The sequence below is a fragment of the Apis cerana genome, linkage group LG10 (assembly GCF_029169275.1).
Source record: "Apis cerana isolate GH-2021 linkage group LG10, AcerK_1.0, whole genome shotgun sequence".
Lineage (NCBI taxonomy): Eukaryota > Metazoa > Arthropoda > Insecta > Hymenoptera > Apidae > Apis > Apis cerana.
In genome coordinates, this window is record NC_083861.1 from 10,695,823 (window position 1) to 10,719,493 (window position 23,671).

General features: G+C 28.7%; 2 protein-coding genes and 1 long non-coding RNA gene across 30 annotated transcripts in view; 1 reads left to right on the top strand and 2 right to left on the bottom strand.

Annotated features, from left to right (window-relative positions):
* The window catches only part of LOC108003048 (uncharacterized), a 98,734-nt gene extending 96,534 nt beyond the window's left edge, over positions 1-2,200 (bottom strand). The window contains exons 1-2 of the long non-coding RNA XR_009831415.1: positions 840-2,200; positions 48-664 (exon numbers count right to left, since the gene is read on the bottom strand). This is a non-coding gene — a long non-coding RNA (uncharacterized LOC108003048). The remainder of the gene's footprint in view (positions 1-47; positions 665-839) is intronic.
* Positions 1-23,425, top strand: LOC108001503 (zinc finger E-box-binding homeobox 1). 18 transcript variants are annotated; one of them, XM_062080450.1, is made up of 21 exons: positions 3,733-4,761; positions 5,358-5,600; positions 5,751-6,142; positions 6,241-6,504; positions 6,953-7,342; positions 7,538-14,875; positions 16,640-16,754; positions 17,120-17,321; positions 17,456-17,573; positions 17,652-17,840; positions 17,924-18,044; positions 18,127-18,359; positions 18,425-18,796; positions 18,951-20,848; positions 20,937-21,028; positions 21,129-21,382; positions 21,924-22,099; positions 22,375-22,401; positions 22,495-22,691; positions 22,775-23,217; positions 23,317-23,425. In XM_062080450.1, exons 1-6 carry the CDS (start codon positions 4,734-4,736, stop codon positions 7,784-7,786), a joined length of 1,566 nt encoding a protein of 521 aa, XP_061936434.1. In that variant the 5' UTR covers positions 3,733-4,733; the 3' UTR covers positions 7,787-14,875; positions 16,640-16,754; positions 17,120-17,321; positions 17,456-17,573; positions 17,652-17,840; positions 17,924-18,044; positions 18,127-18,359; positions 18,425-18,796; positions 18,951-20,848; positions 20,937-21,028; positions 21,129-21,382; positions 21,924-22,099; positions 22,375-22,401; positions 22,495-22,691; positions 22,775-23,217; positions 23,317-23,425. The 18 variants fall into 18 exon arrangements, with proteins under 18 accessions (XP_016918010.1, XP_016918011.1, XP_061936434.1 ...); XM_062080446.1 differs by having other exon boundaries at positions 20,937-21,382; XM_062080447.1 differs by having other exon boundaries at positions 20,937-21,382; positions 23,002-23,217.
* On the bottom strand, positions 14,526-23,183 carry LOC108001465 (probable G-protein coupled receptor CG31760). Of its 11 annotated transcripts, none has more exons than XR_009831411.1 (16): positions 23,046-23,183; positions 22,471-22,675; positions 21,071-21,296; positions 18,885-18,977; positions 18,439-18,589; positions 18,186-18,330; positions 17,975-18,107; positions 17,681-17,834; positions 17,450-17,559; positions 17,123-17,337; positions 16,895-17,033; positions 16,709-16,814; positions 16,309-16,452; positions 15,931-16,113; positions 15,456-15,842; positions 14,526-15,370 (listed from the first exon to the last, which is right to left on the bottom strand). XR_009831411.1 is itself a non-coding variant. In XM_062080440.1 (16 exons), the coding sequence occupies exons 1-15, from the start codon at positions 23,181-23,183 to the stop codon at positions 15,477-15,479; spliced, it is 2,493 nt and encodes an 830-aa protein (XP_061936424.1). In that variant the 3' UTR covers positions 14,526-15,370; positions 15,456-15,476. The 11 variants fall into 11 exon arrangements, 9 of the variants coding, with proteins under 9 accessions (XP_061936424.1, XP_061936423.1, XP_061936421.1 ...); XR_009831410.1 differs by having other exon boundaries at positions 18,885-19,019; positions 21,071-21,305; XM_062080440.1 differs by having other exon boundaries at positions 15,456-15,827.
* Positions 23,426-23,671: the final 246 nt, after the last annotated feature.

The window sequence follows — 23,671 nt, forward strand, 5'->3', positions numbered from 1 at the left end:
AAAAAAAGGAACAAGTGAAAACTTGCCAAGGTGTATTTTAACCTTACCTTCCTTCTTGGACCGTGGTCGCCCGATTGATCTCCTGCTGCTGATATTTTTAATCTCACGAGACGTGAATCGCCTTTAAATTTTTATCATCAAAGGTGAGTGAATATGAAGAAAATAGAATTTATGGTTAGGGTGTATCCGTCCTCGGGAAATAACCTTTTTTCTTTTTTTTTTTGCTCAGTATTGTTGCATTTCTAATTTAAGACTTGTCCAACAAATCGCTAAATATAGTTGTACTTTGACAGCGATCTTTTAATCAATTATCGATTCGAATCGGTGAAGGAACTTTTCACAAGGGTGAAATGACATTGTCGATTAAGTATTTGCACTGACTCGATCGAGCTTGAGACCTCGTACGACATCTGTAGGCTAAGTTAGAATTGCAACAGTTTGTACCTTTTCCTCTTTCTGTTTACCATAACCCATCGTACATTAGTACGGTGCGATGATTCTATTAACTTGTTCCTAATAGCTTCATGAAGCGAATGGTCGTAGCTGATCACATAATTGACTGCGAATGCACTTATACGACATCTACGACATGTCCTGTTAAAGCTGCAACTCCTTTCTTTCGTTTGTCGAGTTCATATCGAAGATCATGTCGTCGCAATTTTGCCTTAAAACAATAAAATTCGCGAAGGGAAAATACATGCGGAATTACATTTAAATATATTTTGTACAAATATAAATGTATATTTTTGTACAAAACTTTTTAAATTAATCAATCGTAACGATAGACCCTCGATGTTTCTATTTTTGTAGAATAACAATCTTGAAATAGATTTCGATACCTCGATTTTTAAAGCGTTAAAATTGTTTCGATTATTTTCTAGTATTCGATTTATTTATCTTCTCTCATATACTATTCGTACTATCGAGATCAACTCGAAAATGATTGTTCGATTTGTCGATGCTAAGAACAGAAGATTTTTTAATAAAAAGGACAGTCGTATTAATGCTTCTATATCTGTGCACACGTTCTCGAGACGCGACGACAAGGCGCGGGTATTAATAGAGTCGACGTTAGGACGGGGCACACGGTTTAAACCGACTCTTTGCTCTCTTGATCTTCAGCGTTCTAGAGCACTCTAACCAGCCACGGGAGATCTTGTGCATTCTTGGATACCTTAGTCACGCGAATCAGTGACCTCGATACGTAATTTCAAATAAACCATAATGAATAAGTATTGTCATAAACGCGTAATACTCTGAATTTTATGAAATTGAATATTTTCGATTGCTTAACAGTTGTCGACCGCTTTTATAAATGTGTATAAGTTAAGATGATAAATTTTGAATAAGCAATATTTTGTTGATTTAAAACATAAATATTTTTTTATTTGATGAAAATATAATATTTATTATAATATTTTAATATTAGCAAAATACAAAAGTGATACAAAAATAATTCGTTAGTGAAAATTTCTGCTTCTGTTCACGCTGTTATTTTCGTAACTCGTTGAGTGGATAGTTTTAGTATGTTTATTATACTTGTACGAGGATACAGATGGTACATCGAATATAGTCACAAGCTATTCGAATGTGAATGAAATTTTCCTTGAAATATTGTAGTAATCGTTTTCATTAATAATTTTATTTCATAAGCAATATTGCTAATAAAAAATTTTTATCATTTAGGTCGTTTTTTTATAAAAATATAAAATCTAATATAGAACAACCTAACCTAAATTCAGTATTCGAAATTTAAATTTAATTCTTATAATTTTACACAAGAAACATTACTTTTATACGTGTTTAATAATGTCTCGATAACTTTATCTTCATAAATGTGTATCTAAAATGATTATATATACCTGATATCAATTGTTTTTTTATCACGGTATTATATATATATATATATATATATATATATATATATCGAATTATTAACGAAATCTCTTAATATATGATTAAAATTGTAAAATTATTAAAGATTGTACCTATTATTAGAAATGGATAAATTATGATTATAATATCTTAAACAAATATAAATGAATTTATAAAAACATAAGTTGAATTTTCTTATTAAGCTGAATCTTCTTATAGCGTACACCTATTTGCTACGTAATCAATGCACATATTAGATATACCGTACGTGTTTTTCAAGAATAATTCTACGTCAATGTTTCATTTTGATGAATATTTGTTTCACTTGTATCTTTACCTTATTTAGATAAAGATTATTTATATAGCATATAATTAATTTATATAGCACAAATCATATAGTATAAACTATATATCTAATCGTATGTAAGTATATAAGTATCATAAATTTGACATTATTTGATAATATGCAAATATTATTTTGATATTATTTTAATATATTTTATATAATGTTAGAATTTGAAGTTATATAATAAAAAAAAATTGATTCTCAAAATCTAAAAAATAATCTTAAATAATTTTCGTGTGATTATAACTCATTAAACTTTTATATCATTTAAAATTAATAATAATAGATATTAGATATATACATTTTAATGATATTGATGTTTTGATGAATAACTAAGAATATTTGGTATTTATTAATCAAACATATATTATTTTAGCCTTGCGGAATTTTTATCTTTGTTTTTTTTTTACATATGAAAATATCTCGACAATAAAATTTATCTTAAATTGATAATATTAAATAACTTTTACTTTTTATCAGTTTTATCATATTTTTGGAACGAAAAAAAAAATAATTAAATTTTATCATTAGTGGCAATTTGTCTACTTACAATTGTCTAGTTATATATTATATAAATGCATTTAATTTTCAAATGTTCAACTTGAAATTTGAATCGTATAATAAATGATTTTAATTTTATTATTTTATTAATTATAATTTGAATAACGCTTCTTTTTTTATTTATTTTCCAAACAAAAAATACTAGTAAAGAATTAAATCCCTATGACATTATATTGTTACTTCACACTTCTTAGTATCTTTTTCTTCGTGGTTAGAACAAGATGTGTGTGTACATGTGTGTGTGTATCTCTTTTCTCTCTTTTTCTGTCGCCAAAAAGAAACATGTTTAAAATTTTCTCCCAGCAAAAACACGACCATCCTCGATCGCGCAGAGGGGGCCGTTTTCTCTCTGTGGTCGTTGATTTTCGTGGTCCCCCCTCGTGTGACGTAGTGAGCTTCGAAACGAAAGGGAAAAAAGGGTGCGACACACGAGCCTAGCCCCTTGGCAAATGCGTGACGGGGTCCACCAACGAAATTATGGATCGGACCTAGCCATGCACGTCTGCGCATGACCACCGCTAGATCGCTCTGCCCTTCTTCAGCCCACTTTCCACTACATTCCCGTGTATCCATACATCTAACTGTGCATCCTCCCTATGATCACGTATTTCACTAGCCTAGCTTTCTTCCCCTAGTTCCATTTTATTTCATGCGATATAAATAACAACGTTACGCCGGATATCGTATTGCGATCGTATTTAAATTGTGAGTTTCACTATTTGATAATTTCGCAATGTCTTTTTATTCTTTTCTGTTTTTACCTGATTCAAATATATATACAATTTCATTTCACTTCTCGCGTTGTAAGTTTTTCTTCTTTTTCTATAACTTTTTTTTATTATGGAATTATACATAATTATAATTCCATCTTAATTTTTATTATCATGATATTAAATATTATTTTAAATAAAATTTTCTTTCTTTTTCTATTTGATAATTTTATAATTTTTTTTTTTCATAATTTAATAAGAAGATATATAATTTCATTTCACTTTTTGCGATCATTGTTCTTCGATTTTTTTCTTCTATTTTTTTTTATCCTGACTTTAAACATAATTTTAATATAATTTTTCTTATCATGCTGTTAAATGTTTCTTTATTTTAATATTCTCTTCATTTGATCAAGAAAATTTATAATTTTTTTCGTTCCTTTTATCTGATAAAACAAGAAGATATGTAACCTCACTTTATTTTTTGTGATCCCTTTCTTTTTTGTATTTTTTTTTCTTATTTTATGTAATTCTGATTTTTATGTAATTTTTTCTTGTTGCTATTGAGTGTATTTTTTGTATTTTAAATACAATTCTATTTAAATTTCTTTGAAGATCTTGTATATTGGCATCTTCTATTTCTTAATTTTTTCTTCGTAAATCGATTTTTTTTTATCTTATCTTATAATTACACAATCGAATCCTTGTTTTTTCCTTTCGACTTTGTATCCTCGACAATAAATGATTTTTTATTTTTATACTCATTCGTATGCAGCGTATATGCGTGAAAATGTATGTAACTCGAAATAATATTTGAATAAATGTACAAGTAATATTCTGCCATACATCAATTAACTTAAAGAGAAAATTAGCAAAATAATCTTTTCAGTTTCATTAAATGAAATTAATAATGAAATTACGAATTTAATTAAATTTTTGAATAATTATTCCAATTTCAACAATACAATGAAAAGTTTTTTTTTTCTTTGTTAATTTAAATTTCTTTCGTAATAAATAATAATTATAATAGTGATAATAAATTATTCTTGATTTTAATTATCGTTCATGAATTTCGTGAATTTGAACGCTTAAACTATACGAATATCACGTGACACGAATGTTTATATACCAACATTATTAGACTTTGTCACATCGCGTGTGCAACAATAAGAAGCAAACTATTACATAAATATCTCGACATAAAGAATTCGAATAATTGCGTGAACGTGTGAAATGAACTGATGTTTCAATGTCAGTATCAATGTGCAAGTATGATTCAATTATGATGTAACACTTACAAACACGTTGAAATATTTTCTTTGTATTGATTGTGAATTACAGTCGTTGCTCGATTCGATGTATTTGTACTTTCTCGAAGATATCTGTATCTTGTATTGATTAAAATAATGGAGAATAAAATCGAAATTTTCAAAATAATTGACATATAAATGTTATGCAAATTTATTCGCGAATATGTCCATTCATAACTTTATGTGTTGAATAAAATTTTGTGCAGATTCTTTTTAATATTGCTCAAAATAACTAACACGAAATAATCGTTAATTAATGAAGATTAAATTATTGAACATATAAAATAAATATAAATATTAAACATATAAAATAATATATTGATGAATATAAATATATTATTTATGAACATATCTATTAATTAATTAACAAAATTTATATCAATACTTTATTGTTGGCATCATTAACGAACAATTAATTTTTTCAGATTCTTCCTATAATATAATATTGCTAAAAATAATTTACAAGAAACGGTTATTATTGAATATATATATATTCTTTATCAATTAGTAGATAAAATTCTGAAAAAAGTTTTATACGCATTCTCTGTTCCATAGAGAACACTGGACACATCACAATAATGGGTGAAAAGACATTCAACCTTACGTGGAACAATCACCTAGCCAACTTGTCTGGATTATTCGAAGGATTGTACAAAAGTGGTTCCTTGACAGATACAACGTTAGCTTGTCAAGATGGAATGTTGAGGGCGCATAGGTTGGTCTTGGCCGCGTGTAGTCCTTACTTCGAAAGAGTCTTCAAAGAACATTATGGTGAACAGCCAATTCTTATTTTAAAAGGTAAGCCAGCTAAACTCTAAAACACGTAACATTTTGTTATTAACAAAAATTTTAATCATGAAATAAATTGACAACTCAATAATTAATTCAATCAAATTCAAAAATTAATTCACAAACTATTATCCATTAATTTGTATTTCGAATGGGCAGGTGTGGCAGTCGAAGAGATGGAGTGTCTTCTCGACTTCATGTATCGCGGTTCGATCGACGTTGCCGAGGAGCATTTGCCCTCTTTGATCAAGACTGCGACGGATTTAGAGATCCGTGGCCTTTCTGGTGATCAGAGAAACCAAGAAAACAGTCGCAGCTCTTACACGAGGGTCGAGACGCGGATGCAACGTTGTCATATAGAAGCGAGAGTTCACACGACAGAGTACATGAAGGAGCCGTCCGTGATTCCATTCTTACCGAAACAGTCTTCCATAGAATCGTTAGAGGATCACATTAAGGTGGAGGAGATCGAGGTGGAAGACGATCCAATGGTGATTGACGGTCACGAGGATGCGTTCGACGAACCGTTGCATACCTCTGACACGCAAATCGTAAGCTGTAATCGAAGGATATTAATCAAAATTGCTTGAATTAACTTGAATCGTGATAATTTGTTAAAAACCGATAATACATAATTTCCTCGTTTCAGAGACGTATGCCGCCTCCTATGTACAAACGAGAGACGAGGTTCAAAGGTCAGAAAAGAGTCTCTGTGGGACGTTCGACGAGGAACAATGATATATTGGAATATAGATCTAAGGATCGCGTCATTTCGAAGGAAGATTCGACGAGGGAGAGTTACGAGGATTCGAGTGCGGTTAAATGCGAGTCGAATTTTAATAACGGTTCCTCAGATCCTACGGTACCGGATATACAGATGAACGACGACTTACAAGAACGAGATGAAAGTCTGGTACGATAAGATGATCATGATTGAAATTTATTCTCATTGGTATTTTAATTATTCATTGGTCTAATTTTGGCTGATCGATATTTATAATCAGGCAGAATGTGATATTGTGAATAAATTGATTGCGATAATAAGATCAATCGAAAATTAATCTGTGTAAATCATATTGTTGAAAATGACTTATGACAATTCAAAAATTTTTTTATTTATTCAAATCTTCTGTTTGACAAATCAATTAAATCGATATTAAACAATTAAATTAATTGATTTATTAAAGTTAAATAAGTTTAAACGATAAAATGATTTTTGAATTGTGCAAATCATTTTCAGAGAATTTAATTTATACTGATTAGCCTCTGAATCTTCCAATTGTTGCGTACGTTCTTGTAAGTTCAAAATTATTCTCTATTGGAAACGATTTTTCTTCATCGTGACACTATTTTATTTTCAGGATTCTTCGAAGAGTATGGACGATAATTCGAGATTAAGTATGAAGAAAAAGGGTGATATATCTACGAAGAGATCAGGATTGAACGAAGGAAAAGAGACCAGGCCGATACAAACCAAGTCTGAAAAAGCTCAGTATAAACCTTTCTCTTGCGATCTTTGCACTTTAGCCTTCACGAGAGCTTCTCATTTGGCTAGACACAGAAGGGTTCACACAGGTGAACGACCTTTTGCCTGTAGTATTTGTCCACGAATGTTTGCTAGGCAGGACAAGTTGAAGCAGCATTTGGACTCGCATTTACAATGGCCAAAGAGAAAGAATAACTTGTCGAGTTCCAGTTGTCAGTCGGTTTCCTCTGTACCTGGTAAAGCAAAAAGGGGTAGACCGAGAAAGGTTAGATGTTATTTTCATAACATTTTTATAGTATAATCAATGATTTAAATGTTTTCACGAATGATCCTAATTTTTCCTCAATTTTTTTTTATCTTTTCTCATTATTGTTGAAAACCATTAATGTAATAAAATTTATTATTACCATTTATAGAAAAGGAAAATTAATTTAGATAATAATGTAAATATTCGTTACAGGTGAATTTAGAACAATCAGCTATGGAAGAAATTTTAAAATTTGGAGAATTCAGTTCTTTGTTAAACAAATCACATTCTGCGAATTCGGCAGAGAAGAATGAAGATTTAGCATCCATTGAAAATGAAGGGAAACTCAAAGAACAAGAAGAAGACATAGTGGAAGAAGGAAATGAGAATAAAGATAAAGATGCGAATAAGGACAAAGACAATTATGGGTGTCAGGTAGAAAACGGTCAAGATATCGTTTAAATAATTTTTCATTTCTTTTCGTATTTCTATAAAAAATATTTTTCTATGGGTAAGAAATCGTAATATGGTTAAAGAGTGATGAAAATTATCGAGCTTCTCGATCAACGATACGAATCAGGTACTTTTCTCGTTTTTTCTTTGTCCAAGTAACTTTTAATAAGGAAGGACAAATTAATTAGAAATTTCATATTACATATATCATGGGATTAATTAGATGAAAAGATTTTAACTATCTTTTAAGTGCAATAATTTTTCTAATTCTCTATGTTTGTTTTTTTCAAAGAAAATTCGTATTTTTTAATCTAGCAACGTAAATTAATAAGATCGTAAATTGGTTAAAAATTATATTTCATATTTATATAGCTAAGATAAATACGCAACGATATACTATATTAGAAACATTTCACTATATACAATGGTAATTAGGTATTACATCGTTTCGAAACTTAAATGGAATGAAATTGTTGCGAAATGATTGTTACTCTTATACGAAATTTCAACATATTTGTTTTACTTTATTATAATACTTCGTTCTTTATTATAATACTTCGTCGAAGTAGTTGAGATAATAACGAGATTTAATTCATACAAATAAAAACATATAGGTATTTGGATTATCAATTCAACATGTAAAAAAATACAATTAATTATTCGTATGAGTCATTCAAAATTATTTCGAAGCTTAAAAGACAAATGAAAAATTTATTTAAATTTATGAAAATCTTATTGGTTAGACTTCATTGTATGCAAGATGAGCGATTTCTATGATATAAAACATTATTCGTTAAAATATCAATAGAAAAATATAAATATATATATAAAGCAAATTTTCTTATTTCAAAAAGTTTCTTTTATGATTTGTAACAATTGTTTAAATGAATCATTGCATTATTTCATTTATTGATATTTTTTCAAGATAGATCTATCTTCATGGATACTTTTTTCATGGAATTTATCCTTTTTATTTCTAAATTTTTATTTAATATCTCTCCAATTTCAATTATCTGAGTATTTGCAAGTTTAGAATTAACAAAGTTATCACTATAATTTAACATGTTAAATGAACATAACCTAACTTCATATTTAATCTTCAAATATTTTTTCCATTCATTGCCTAACCTAATCTAAACTCAAAGTTTTTATATAAAAAGACATATATCATTGAATTCTTTTTTTCATATCGAAAACTTAAAAACATTTTATTACAAAAATTATCATCTTGCATAAAATGAAACGAAGCTTTGTCTTTTTTTTTAATAAAATTATCGATAAAACATGATTTAAATTTAGGTTTTTTGATTTGTAAATCATAATTGTACTCATATTTGTCTTCGATTTCCTCGCAAAGGCGAAATAATCTTACGAAATAATTTTTATCACGGCTTTTATATTTATTTATTTATTAAGATTTGTGGTATTCTTGTTATAGATTAAATAGAAATTTGTTCGAAAGAGTACCTGAAGCACCTACGTTAGATTACGTGAAATTAACTAACCGAGGGTGAATACAGGCCATATATAGGAAAAAATAATAAACAATCCTTATCTCCCATTTTTCGAGATGATTGTTTAGGTACTGATAAGTCGGATTTTACGACGATCCATTACGTCGTTTAAGACACGATATTTCTATCGTACGATAAGATTAGGAGATGAAATTTATGTTGAAAACTCGACCAAATTACTTAAGCTGGAAGACTGTGGTATGGTTTGCATTGTGAAACTGTTTAACTGATTCGAGTTATCGAATTCGTTTATGTTCTTATATTAATTATTAATTTAGGAGGAATATTTATATATATTTATTTTACGTTGTTGCTCTAATATGATAAACTTATAATTAAATAATTATGCAATATATGATTATTAACGCAAGATGAATTTTATAAAATTTACTTCATTTTTATTATTTTTATCGATAAAACGATTTATATTTGAACAGATGTTTTTAAATGTAGGCCTAAGATATGTTCGAATTATTTAAATGCCTAAGAAACTTTTTAAAACTTCATTATATGGAAAAAAAATTTTTTTCTTTTTTCCAAATTTTCATACGAATATATAGATATAACGTTAATAAACTTGTCGTTAAAATTAATTTTAAAATATATATTTCTCTGAACTTATTGCTATAAAAATTAAAGTTTACAGTTAAATGTACGACAGTGCAAACTACATCTATGTAGATGAGGCTCAATCTCAGATTCTCAGAGCCGAGAAAAAAATGTAGCTTCGAATATTTTGTTATACACGCGATTATAAATACTTCAAGTACAAATGTCCAAATATTAGAGTATACGTGTGCGTAAGTGTGCGTGCCTGTCGTACTATAAATTAAAAATGGAAAAAACAATAGTATGGTGAATAGCGTTCAAAAATTAATCGGTGCAATTTTTTTTTTTTTTTTTTTTTGCGTTTAATAAACGAAATTTGTTAATTTGTTTTTTTTTTTTATTAGAAACGTAACCTCTTAAACGATTTTTGATCGACGTTTTCTTGTGTTCTTGTTTTGTAATTTTATAAGTAGCTATTATAATTGCGCTTACATTTAATTAAATGAATTAATTCGATACTTAAAATATGGAACAATGTACATTTGTATTTTTTCTAGAGACGCTATTATTTATTTGCATTGACTTGTCATTTCTATATCAATAGAAAATACAAATAATTTTTTTAATTTTTATATTATTCTTACAATTAAGATAAGAAATAATCATTATTATTTCCATGTTTTAAGAATGAAATAACAAATGTTTGTGAATATCGAATTATTCATTTTGAATCGACGGAAAGCCAATTTTGTTCGAGTTCAATATATATATATATATATTGAATATATAATATATATATATAATATATATATATATACATAATATATATAACATATATATATATATATATTTATATATATTATTATTATTATATATTATAATATATATATATATATATATATATATATATATAAAATATTATATTATAATTATGTAGTAGACGTTAACGCCATCTTCATTGTGTTTTCTGTAATATCAGTTGTTGTTGTTGTACGAATTGCATTTTATTTCGTTAAATTCTTGTTGCTCGACTTACCAGTGTTACACTTCCCGCATTAAAATTTTTATTACGGCGATGTGCAATTTATTTCAGTGACGTGACCTCCACGTGGTCTATCGCAGACAAATTTACGAGTGTACTTGGTGCAATCCTTTAGAGCGTCCAGAAGGTCGTACGCGAGTCTTCATATCTTACAATGTATATTGTGTAGCATGTGTAAATAAATTTTAAAGTCAATGTCTACTTTAATTAGTAAATTCCCAAATATATATTATATATATATATATATTTTGAAGTATATCAATGATCAAAAATTTAGAATCATTAATTTAAATCCATAAAATTCGATTATTTAAAAAAATAATAAATTAAATTATTATTTTATAAAAAAATTGATCGATCCAAATTTTTAGCTAATAATGAATGTATATATGTTATATGTGAAAAAAATTTGTCAATTTATTTTTGTTTGTCACTTTTTTATTTCATCTAATTCTTAGAAAGGAGTTATTTAATATGTTAAAATTAAAAATGTGAGAAATTTGTAACATATAATAACGAACAGATTAATAAAATGATGAAAATGAAAAAAATGATATAATTAAAATAAAAAAACTATTAATATTTTCCTTCTTGTTACTCGCAATTGTCATTATATTCTCCGACATATAATATATTTTTACAAATACATTTTCTTTTCGCTTATACACAGACTTTTTCAAGAGTCGGGTAGGAAATTTAAGATAATTATTCCGTTTAGCATAATCGTATATACTTTCTCTTCTTCATGATTTGCGATGATTACGTAACGCCAAAATTGTATACTAATTCATGATATCCGATGTCATTGATAAAAAAATTACGAAAAAGAATCGTCTTAGTTCGAGATTGGCCTCGAGAGATATCGTGATCACGATATTTCATCGATAAAATTTATATCGGTGAATTAATATTTTCTAACATCAATTTACTTTTTATGTGTTTTTCTTTAAACAAATTATCTTATATTAATGGCAACATCGAAAGCACGATGCTTTTTCTATATTTCTTTTTCTTGCTCTATTTCTTATTTCTATTGATTGCATTTATGTATATTATGCAAATGCATTTTACGATAGCTGCGTCAAAGAAGAAATGCACGATAACTTTGAAAAAGTTTTTTTTATAAGCTTCTGTTTCTGCTTCTCGAGACGAATTCGATCTGGACGATTCTTTACATTAATTTTTCTTTATATATACGTCCTTGTCATCGAAATCGACATATTAAAACCACCTTGTATCAACATTATTGTTCTCAAATCTATTTTCCTCCGGATTACATAGAATTTTTCAAAATTATTAGAAATATTGAAGATTTATGAAGATATTCATTTAACATAATGATTCAAAATAATAATAATATAATTTAAATTATATATTCATCATAAATTAAAATTAATCAGAGGAAAATAGGAAAACAATTTGTCTACAGAATACGAGACTTGAATAAAAATATTTTAATTACAAGTTTACGCATATCATTCAGACAAGCAAGCAAACATACATATTCAACAATGGCGATAAATATCTTAGATATAAACAGTAATATTTATTGGCTAAAAATTTGTCAACCATACAACATAACATATAATAGTATATATATGTAATAACTTAAAATTTAAAAAGAATGGAAAACAATTATTCAAATAGATTCAATACAAATCTTTCCTTTCATTATCTTTTTATTTATACATAGTTCATAAGCTGGGCAGGCTCGTGCGAAATTGTAATGTTGCAACACGTTAACATGCTATAAAACATGACGCAGAATTTTTATTGACAATTAACCTGTACGCAGCAATTTTCTCGTAATTGTAAATTATGTTTTTAAATTCACTCATTTTTATTTTCAGTTTTAATATTATTTTAAAATATTTTATTTTATCTCTATAATTTTAAAATTATTAAAAATTAAACGAAGAAAATTAAATAATTATTTTACGAATTAAAAATTGCAACGCACAGAAAATATCTGTATTATACACAGAACTTGTATTGTACATATGCATACGTATATTTATAGTTTAACATTCGAAATCTTTAATGATCAGGACTGAAAATTATACACAACATAAGTCGTTCCAGTAATTACAAATTGCGAGCTGCACGCTTTTGTGTTACTAATAACAAGAACATACCTTAAATTTTATCTTATTGTCGTATAAAATGCATATATCTTTTGACATATTTTCAAGTGAATTTTACACCCCAATCATATAATAAAATGCTTTATGTGCTCGATACTTATCGATATTTTGTGCGATACAACGATGTTTTTTTTTTATTCTGTATTTACTTTCAACTATTTTATGCCTCTCGCATCTCTCTCGATTTATATCTCTAATAGGATATTTCTGTGAGACAATTCGATTTATTATTTCGCACAATCTTTATATGATTATGTACGAATTTGTATCTGGTATTTTAATTAAAACAAAACAAAAAAAATGATTACAAAATCTTAATCGATACAAATACGTGATTTTCGCAATATTCAATTCAATTAAAAAGTATTTTTTTTTCTTTTCCTTTTATAAAAGTTGAATTTTATTAATTGAAATGTGCATTGATACGCTCGAAGTATGCGATTCTTCACACTCTCAACTTGACACGCGCACGCATGCATGTACATACACACGCATACACACATACACATACACGATCGCGAGTGTGTGAATATTATCGATATATCGACGAGTTTTTTGAACCCTCTTCTAACAATTGTAAATTAATAATATCATTTAATATTTAAAAATTTAACAAGTTATCGATATTAAAAATGTGCATAACAATAATAATTTTACTAATAAAATGTAAATGAAGTTTTATAAATAAATTTTACTTATGAATTATCTAATCTATTCAACGTAAATTAATAAAATTGTGAAAGAAAAATCTATATTACTTGCAACTTGACAAATCTTCAATATTTTAGTTAATAAATTATTGCAAGAGAGGGCCCTGGTAGTATCATACTTGTTAGATTCTATTAATTTGCTTTTGAAATGCAATAATCTTTTAATTGATAATATTGCTTTTAAACAATGGATTTCGTATCAAATGTTTTCAATTCATTGATCAGAACTTATACTTTCAAATTTGTTTAAAAATATTGTTTTTTGTAACTTTGGTGCTTTATAAATTCTTAATTTGAATCAATGGCATAAAAGTATTTGAAATATTCGACACAATGTACGTAATTATAAAGAAGTTATGAATCAGATGAAATGTATATATATATATGTATGTATGTATGTAAATATTATTTATGTCTCTTTATATTTTCTTATTTGTATGTCACTATAATTTGCAATAGCTGTTATATCTTAGAAATTTATATCGAGTGAATGTTTAGATAATGCTATTGATCAAAGCGAATAATTGATAATTTCAATTTTTATTCAGTATGAATTGTGATATGATTGCATTTGTTTACAACATTGTTAAATTTGTATGTGATTCTCTCATACGCAGGTAACAGTGTCAGAAAGTAGGATTACTACGATTCGATTAAAAATGCGTAGTATTTCTAACCTAAAAAAAAGTTTACTTAGTTAAAGAAACCAAAATTTCTAATAATATTTTCATCTATTTTTCATTTTTCCTAAAAAAACACGTATTCGATCATTTTTTATATATATATATATATATATATATATAAATTAAAAATAATAGTCAAAATAATTATCATAAGATTCGTATTTGTGTCATTGTTGTCATTTCTACTACACAAGTAACACATTTTAATACAATACATTCTGACACATTTAATATTACAATTATATTGAACAATTTTCTTCCTTTCTTTCAACTATTTTTTCAAATCATATATATATTATTCTAGAACAAAATCATCGTTAATCGTGTAAAATAATCGATCGTTAATCATTGAACTATTTGGATTGATCTACACAACTTACGATTTGATTTAACATGAATCACAAAGGTGATCGTTTCGGTAACAAGAAATACAATTTTCGTTCTTCTACTTCACAGGTATCTCAGGATTATTTTTACCTAAGAGTAATATTACTACATTCGCAATCATTTATAACTATTAAAATAATAAGAATTTCGTTACTCGTTGAGTAATGAAATTAATAAAAATTTTGTATAACTATATCATTAAAGATATTTCTTCATTATCGTCATTATACATAATATGCTTTCTTCGTACAACAAGGTGTCATTTGGTGGTAACATAAATAATTTACAATAAAGCTAACAAGAAGACATTGTCACCACAAACAAATGACACGTAATATATATATATATATATAAACATATATATATACACACACGTTATACGGATTTAATATTCACTATTTACTGATTACACAGTTCTTTGATTTATACAAACCATGAACGCCTAATGTCCATTAGAAGGTACCATTTAAGATTCTTCTTCTTTTTCTCTTTTCTATTTTCACCATCATATTTTCCACTCGTTTTTTTATTTTTCTCAATTCCTCGAATTTGTCACAACCATATCTAGAGATGATAATTTTATTTTTTATGAAAATTCTTTCTTATAAAATAAAATTAAGAAAAATGAAAAAGAAGTAATAAATCTCACCTCATCGCTATTCAGTACTAGTCAAACTTCTCCACTCGCTTCACCATTATCATCTTGCTTTTTATCCTGCTTTTCTTTCTCTCTTTGTCTCTCTTTGTTCTCCTCTTTCTCCATTTCTGTTTCCTTCTCTTTTTCAATCTTCTTTTCCTTTCCACTTTCTTTCTCCTTCTCTCTCTCCTTATCCTTCTCCATATATTTCTCTTGTTCCTTCTCTCTCTCCTTCTCCCGCTCTTTCTCTCGTTCTCTGCCCCTTTCCGCTTTTCGTTCTCTAAGTATTTCCATTCTACGCGCTCTGTGCAAACTTCCAGAAGGAAAAGTGGAATCTTCGACCGCGGCAGCCGCGGCCGCACTCGCTCCTCGCTCCACGGCCGTCTGCTCAATAATTTACTTAACTGTATTTTTCAATATGTCCTCCACCTGATTTTATTCACGTAAAATAGACACTCATATCGAATAAGACGAGTTAGATACATACTTTCAATATAAAACTGGCTGTCGAACTTTTGGCAATTGGACTCTGCGCCGAGGACGGATGACTATGCCCGTGTCCATGGGTACTAAAGTAGCCACCTGCTTTCGGTTTGATGTGACGATTGTACATTTCCATGTGTACGATCTTCATGAATTCGATCTGTGCCGCTAATTTCTGAATTTCTTCCTGCAATATATAGATATATGATAATTGGATGGATATTTATGTAAATTAAAATTATGATGAACATATCTATTTATAAGAGTAGAATTGAAATATAGAAATTTAAATATACATTCTGTATATTTAAATTTCTCTGTAAATGTATAAATTTCTATAGTGATTATTATATCTTTAGAATTTAAAATTAGACGATGATACCTTCAGTTCTTCGTTTTCTTGATGCAAATCTGTCGCTTCCTCGGATACTAAACCGATTCCATTTAAAGAGAAACTCGCTGTGACACCTCGTGCTCTAGCACGGCTATCCCATTGATCTCCTTGACCACGTAAAACTCGAATCACCTGAAATGTAATTAATGATCGTTTAAAAAGGCAATATAGAATTTACTGTATATATATATTTGTCTATATATTATGAGAAAAATTTTCTGAAAATTAATAAACAATGATCAATGAAGAAATATCATATATATTACGTGAGATGATAAAGTTGAACTAAATATAATATTTTTTTCTATTAAATTTCTAGAATCTATTCTTCAAAGTATTTCACGAATTAATATTTGGAAAGAAATTGGAACAACTAATGAATAATTACCTTTGGCGCAAATACAAGAAACACAGTGACAGAAGTAGACAATTGTGTACGTAGAAAGCCTAATAAATATTTGATATCTGGGCCAGCATGAGGGAAAATGAAGAGACTGCAAAGAAAATCATAGAATTTAAAACTCGACTCGACAATAATGTTGGAAATAATTAAAAAAAAAATAAAAATTCATACTGAATGGCAATCATGGTTATGTTCACAGCTGCTATATTGTAAATAGCATAGCTTATCAAACGGGCCTCATTAAAAAGACTTTCTGCATTGCGAACGTTGTAGCAAACTTTAATGCCCCATGCAAGGAACAGAATTTCTCCTGAAAGGAAAATTTCAATTACTATGTATTTTATTGATGTTTTTAAAAATATTTTTTCTAATCTAATTTTATGATTTTTTTTTTAGTACCGATAGCTAAACTATGGTCCCACCAATTGAAGGAGCATTGATTGAACTTTAGACCATAATTGTCGGCTATCTCTTCAGCGTATGGTGGTGCGCTGAGCGTCCACGTGCCCAGATAAATTAACATTACTAACAATATCGGGACCATCCATTGCAGCAATTGTTTGTCCGTGAGCTTTACTTTGTGCGCGCTTTTTACACGGTATGTGAGAGAAACTCTATAAAAAAAAAAGAACAATTTTTACGTCTGATAAAAAAATATGCTATTGAATTACAAATGAAATTTTAATGACTTTTTTCTCTGATAATTGATAAATTTATGTTTCATACCTCCAGGTTTTCATCAACAATGCGGTATAAGAAATACAAAAACCAAGATGTCTTGTCCATTTGGTCGCGATACAAGAATACATGTCCAAAACCGGAAATATCGCGGCCATCTAAGCACGTAAAAGTATGTGAAAAATAATTTACATGTTACATTTTGTTACATTTTTATGTGTGCATGTGAAATAATCATAAGAAATTGCAGAAGAGCTTGAAATAATAAATTATACGTACTTCAAGATACATGATGGCGCAACCCAAAAGCGTGATAGACAAAAATATCGGCGAAGCAACCTTGAACACTTTGAGTTTACGGTGTTGATACATGTAGACGACTAGGATGATAGTACCAAACACACAGAAAATAGAGAACGATAAAAGAGCGATTCTGCAAGTAAAATACATTCTCACTGAATAATTTCTATAATTAATTAATTTCTGTAATTTCATTGTTATTGAAAATTCCTTAAATTTCAGAAATACTCGGTTACTTCTCGGTTTAAAAAATAAAGAAGGACAAATTCGTACCGGAAGGGCCAGTTGTAGGTGGCCAGACAAGGTTCCGGCCCCTTACATTTAACGCATCCCGGGGCACAACGTAAGCAACGAAACATCGTCATGTACCAATCGCTTATGTTTTCTTGCATTTCCTTCCAAGCGGCTATAAATTTATGTTTCAGCTAAAGTTATACTAATAATGCATTCACTCGAGACGAAGAGTTGAACTATCCTTACTAACTTTCGACGAGGATTCCATTGAAAGCGGATTGATGTTGGTTCTTGTCGTAATAACCTTTTCGACATTTGCATATATATGCACCCTTTGCCCAACCAGCGCCGACGCCATTTTGATTTATACGATTGCTCGGACTTTGATATTCACACTGAAAGTCATGGTACATGGAAACATCAGGTAGAGAGAAAGACTCTTGGACAAAAGGATTTTAAAGGATGATAATTCCTTTTTAATAATTTCAGGTCAAAAGAATTACCTGAGTGGTGTCGGTATGACATTTGTGCGTGCCTTTAAAAGATGCTATTTGATTACTTAGAATTTCATTCTCATTGCTATGCGGCGATGGATCACATTGATTTACTTCTAGCCCGCTAATATCGATATCTACGCTTAAAAATTCACGAACCCTTGAACAAAATATAATTTCATCAACATTTGTTAAAATAGTTGGCCGCTTTATTCAGAAGAAACAGAATTAGAAATCGATCCAAAGAGTTGTAGATTCGATTGAAATTATCAAATGAAAGTTTTGACACAGTTTTTCACTGCAGTATTGTCATCAAGTATGCACAGCCATCTTGTTGCATTTTACAATTGTTTTCCACATTAACTACGTAAGTAATTTTCATTGACGAATTAAAATTTATTTAATCACGATCAAAGATTTAAAGTTAAAAATTAATTAAAATGATTGATACGAACCCGTGGCGAGCGTCTGGCGGTCGTATGTTAACACTGTACGAAATCAACCATCGATGACTTTTGCAGGAGAAATACGGGATGGTCCACCAACCCCTGTAGGATTCAATCGCCGGTGACTGCATGAATTTCGGTGACCTGGGATAACACGCAAACGCCACAAACCGCCATAGAAACTTCGATTTTTTCACGCATACATGTTTCGTGCAACGACCCCATTATTATCTTGCTTTTTCTTTTTGTCTCTTTCTTTTTAAATCCTGGCACTTCACGGTCATCCGGTATATACGAACATTAAATTTTGACATTAATTAAAATTGACATTTGAATTAAATGGATATTGTCTGAATATGTATCTAAAAGTTTTTAATTAATTAGAATTCACCGTGTAATATATTAAGTGATATGCTTTGATATTTTTCTTTCAATATTTTTCCTTTCGGAGTAAAAAAGATTAGAGATTATTTTTTCAAGAGACCATTATTTTTTTCGTATTTCGTTTTTTCATTTTAACTCTTTGATAAACCTTGAAACGATCTATATTCATAAAATATTTATTTATATCTGAAGTATAAGTGAAAAAGGTTGAAAAGAAATAAAACACCCTCTATATTATAACTATTGTTTTGAATCATAACTAGAGATTATTTCTGATATATATTTTCGTAAAATATGTATGAAAATATTTACCTCATAAAATATGCATTAGTTTTAACATGCTAAATCCTAAAGCGATCGCTTTCGAATTAATTTTCGATATTATAATTATTCTGAATTACCATCCATCCATTAAAATTTCAATTTTAATATATAAATACATAATAATTTAAATAATATAAATATAACAATTCTCAAACAGACAAAATTGAAAAAATTAATTTACGATCTGATTCTTTAGGGACTAGGCTATTGAGAGAATTCTTTATCACATCTCGAGTTAAACAACTTGAGAAAACTGCATCCACGTTGTCTGTAAATTGTCGCTTTCTCTAGTGAACATACCATTCGTCGAAATCGATCCAAATGCGATCGTTTGGTCCAAATACCAATCATTTTGTTACGACAACTACCCACGCCAATAATTCGACCAATGCATACTGACATGCATACATTTTTCATCCTGATTCAGACTGTACTATAAATACTATAATACTATAATACTAGAATACTATAATCAGTGTTGTCAATCGTTTCATATTGTTATATTCGATGGTTAGTTTCACGATGCCAAGTTATAAATATCGTAGCGCCATACACACATATGATAAAAAGCTTTTAACGACGTACCGTTGGCATATTGATTATCGTAGAATTCTCTTTAAGCGATTACATTCCCCTTCAAAATGAACACCCTTGAATATAGTGAACGCCGTATCTTTAATATTTAATGAACGGAAAAACATCAACAATTTTCATATTTTCGTAAAATATTTCGTATCTGATATCGTATACTTACAAAATCGAATGTAAGTTTTTGAATATTCAGACAATATATTTTAACAAATGTTAGAAACAAGAGAAAAATTAAAAATTCGAAAAATTCGAATCTTATTTCTGCGTGTCGAGTTTCTATGACTTGACGCTTGTACAAGATGATGAAGGATGATGAATGATCGTGGAGCGCCTATAAAATGTTTATTTTCTTCTCGGTAGAATTGTTCTTAGATAAATAATTGTTTATGGTAAGAACATCGTATTTTGTTAAAATTTATGATATTCGTATTTTTATCGATTTTTGGTTACTGCGTTTAGCTACTTTACCGAGAAGAGGTAACGAAAATTGAATATGGAGGGCGAGATGCAAAATAAAATTTTTTTGTGCTTGTGCGTGTGCGTGCGTGCAGGTTGATGCTTCTTAAAAAGCTAAGTGCAGATGTGATCATATTATATTTAATTAATCGATGAGTGTCACTTCTTATGAATATTAGAGAACTTATATAATATAATATTAATTACATAATTTTAAAGTAACTATATTTCTTTTATTCTAATTTCGCTAAAAAAATTATAACTAATTGCATAGTTTGATATTAACTAAATATATCTCTTTTCCAGATTTTGATAAGAAAAATAGAAAATGGATCGAAATATGAATATATCGATACATGCGATTTTCGAGAACGTGCATCGAATAAAAATCGAAAAAGGTGCGTGAGAGATTGAAATTCGAACGGTTAGATAAATCTAACCTTAATTCTGTGGTGGCACCCGCATTTTCGAACCACGGTAAATTAGAATCCGGTATAGATCCCGGCTGGAGTCCATGGCTCTCGACCTTGAATGGTTCTCCGACACTTCCCGGGCTTCTTTCCAACCAGACTGCACTAATTACTGCACCCGTGGACGCGTTTAGTGCGATCACCCTTGTCTCCACGGCGTCGTTCACTGACATCAGTAACGACTTTGCTAGCACATCTAAAAGCGCTACAATATTAAATTTCAACGAATTATAAATGTATCAGCTATCAGCTATTATTATTATTATGTGGTAATATATAAAGGTTTGTCTCTTTTATACAAAAACTGTGTGTTTAAAAATTGATGATAAAGTTATATATTGAGCCTAAGAAATTGTAAAAATTTTGTAAAACTGTCTAAAACAATCATGTAATTCGATATAGAAAATAAGTGTAAACGTGTCCTAATCAGAAAAATAAGAGTAATATAAATAATAGATAGTAGATACTGTTTTATTCATGCAATAAGTAGTAGTGTAGGCATGTTCTAGTCAGGCATTAAGTAGTAGTATAGACATATTCTAGTCAGACAAGGAGTAGTATAAGTACTTTCTAGAATACAGTACTTATTATTAATATTACAAATATATTTTTATAGTATATTATATTCATATAATAATTGTACTATAAAAATATATATAAATCTAATTTACGTATACTTATTTTTGAAAATTTTAATGGTCATAAATTAAAATTTTTTAATTATCATATAAAATATTTTATCATTAAATTCATTGTTCTACAAATAAGATATGTAAAATTATAATAAGTGAATAATCAATTATAATAAATTTCATTTTTTCAGTTCAAAGATGTTAAAGATCTGATTTTAAAATCAGTCCACGCGCAGAGTCGCAAAAGCATGAAGATATAATCGATATACCTCGATAACATGCATATTCTCGTTACCATTTTAGCCGATGAAATTCGATTAGGTGATGATATACCAGGTCCCGGACAAATTGGATTGTTGACAATGCGGTCTGTCATCGTGCACGGTTTATTAGCCAAATCGATTTTATCTTTCTCTTATAGATTGAAACGATTTGGAATTCGATAGAAAAAAAGAAAATAGATCTTCTTTAGTTTGGAATACTGGAAACACCATTATCCTTTCTCATTTTTCTTGTTTAACGAAAAAACATATGAGAAGAAATTGCACAAAAGTTACATGATAAAACAAATAGAAAAAAAAAAATGAAATTTTTCTTTTGTGAAATATACGCGTTTTAAAATCTTAATATTATATTTTACAGTGTATATAAGGAAAAAATGTTACAAAAGTAAGTTATAATTTATTCACATTATCTTAAGACTTTTAATTCTTGTGTTAATTTTATTCGTATACTCACTATTATGCCTTGACACCCCGACAGTGCCAAGATTTTGGAGCATCAGGGCTGTCATGTCAGCTTTTTGACGTGCGGTATCGTAACGTCGAGGATCAAGTGCTACGGCAGCTGGTAAAGATTTAAAACCAGCTGTCGTGGCACAATCTTCACCCAATGATCCGGTTGATGCCGCTTCTATCACGTCCAGAGCTTCTTCGATACCCGCCTTCGAAATAGAACAGGTTAGAGATTCTATTAATTAATCCAATGTAATTTTAAATGAACCTCTTTCAATATTGCAAAAAATATATATTAATTTTTTTAGGATCCGTATAGAAACAATGGAAGATTCTTTTAAAATTTAACTTAACTTAAGATCAATATTGACTTTTAGTCTCAAAATATATATATATTATTGGAGGATTTTTCTAAAATTTAACATTTCATTTAAATATAATAAAATATAAGTATTAAATTGATTTAAATAATTTAAACATAAGAAACAAATTTTGCCAAAGAATTAAAAGTTACTGAGAAATATAATTTTTTCAGGATTCTATGGATTAATTTTGGGGAATAATAAAGAGATATTTTACCCTTTTTGTATCGAGGATTTCGGTGCTGGTAATCGTAGAGAGGGACGGTACCGAGGTCGAGGTAGCCGTCGTTACAGTGATGTACGCCATCATCGTCATCGTCGCAGGAAACAGGGCCCAAAGCCAAGATTTGCCCATCCCGCGTACTGCTCATTTGTACTTTGAAATAAATGTTTGTCATTTTCAATCATTATATTTATAAAAATAAGAAGAAAAAATTAAAGATAATTTTTTAATTAATTAATTCTTCTTTTTTTCTTCTTTTTTTCAGTGATACGTGATATATAAATATGTAATTAAGTGCGTAGTTAAAGGTAAAAAGAGTTTAAATAGTACAATCATTAATAATAATATCATTAATATATAATTTTAAAAACAAACCTTTTTCTTTTGCATTCAAGTGGCACCAAGTTTGAGCCCCGGATCCATGGGGCGTTCATCCACCCCCTCTGATTTCCTCGACATTCTTCTCAACGATTTTCTTGATCCTCTTTGATCACTTCACTCACTTTTGTTCAATATTCATCACGAAAAAGTGATTCTATTAAAGAAAAGGTATATTCACTTATATAAAGTAAAATTATCCATTCTTGATAATTTTTAATAATATAAATAGAAAAATATAT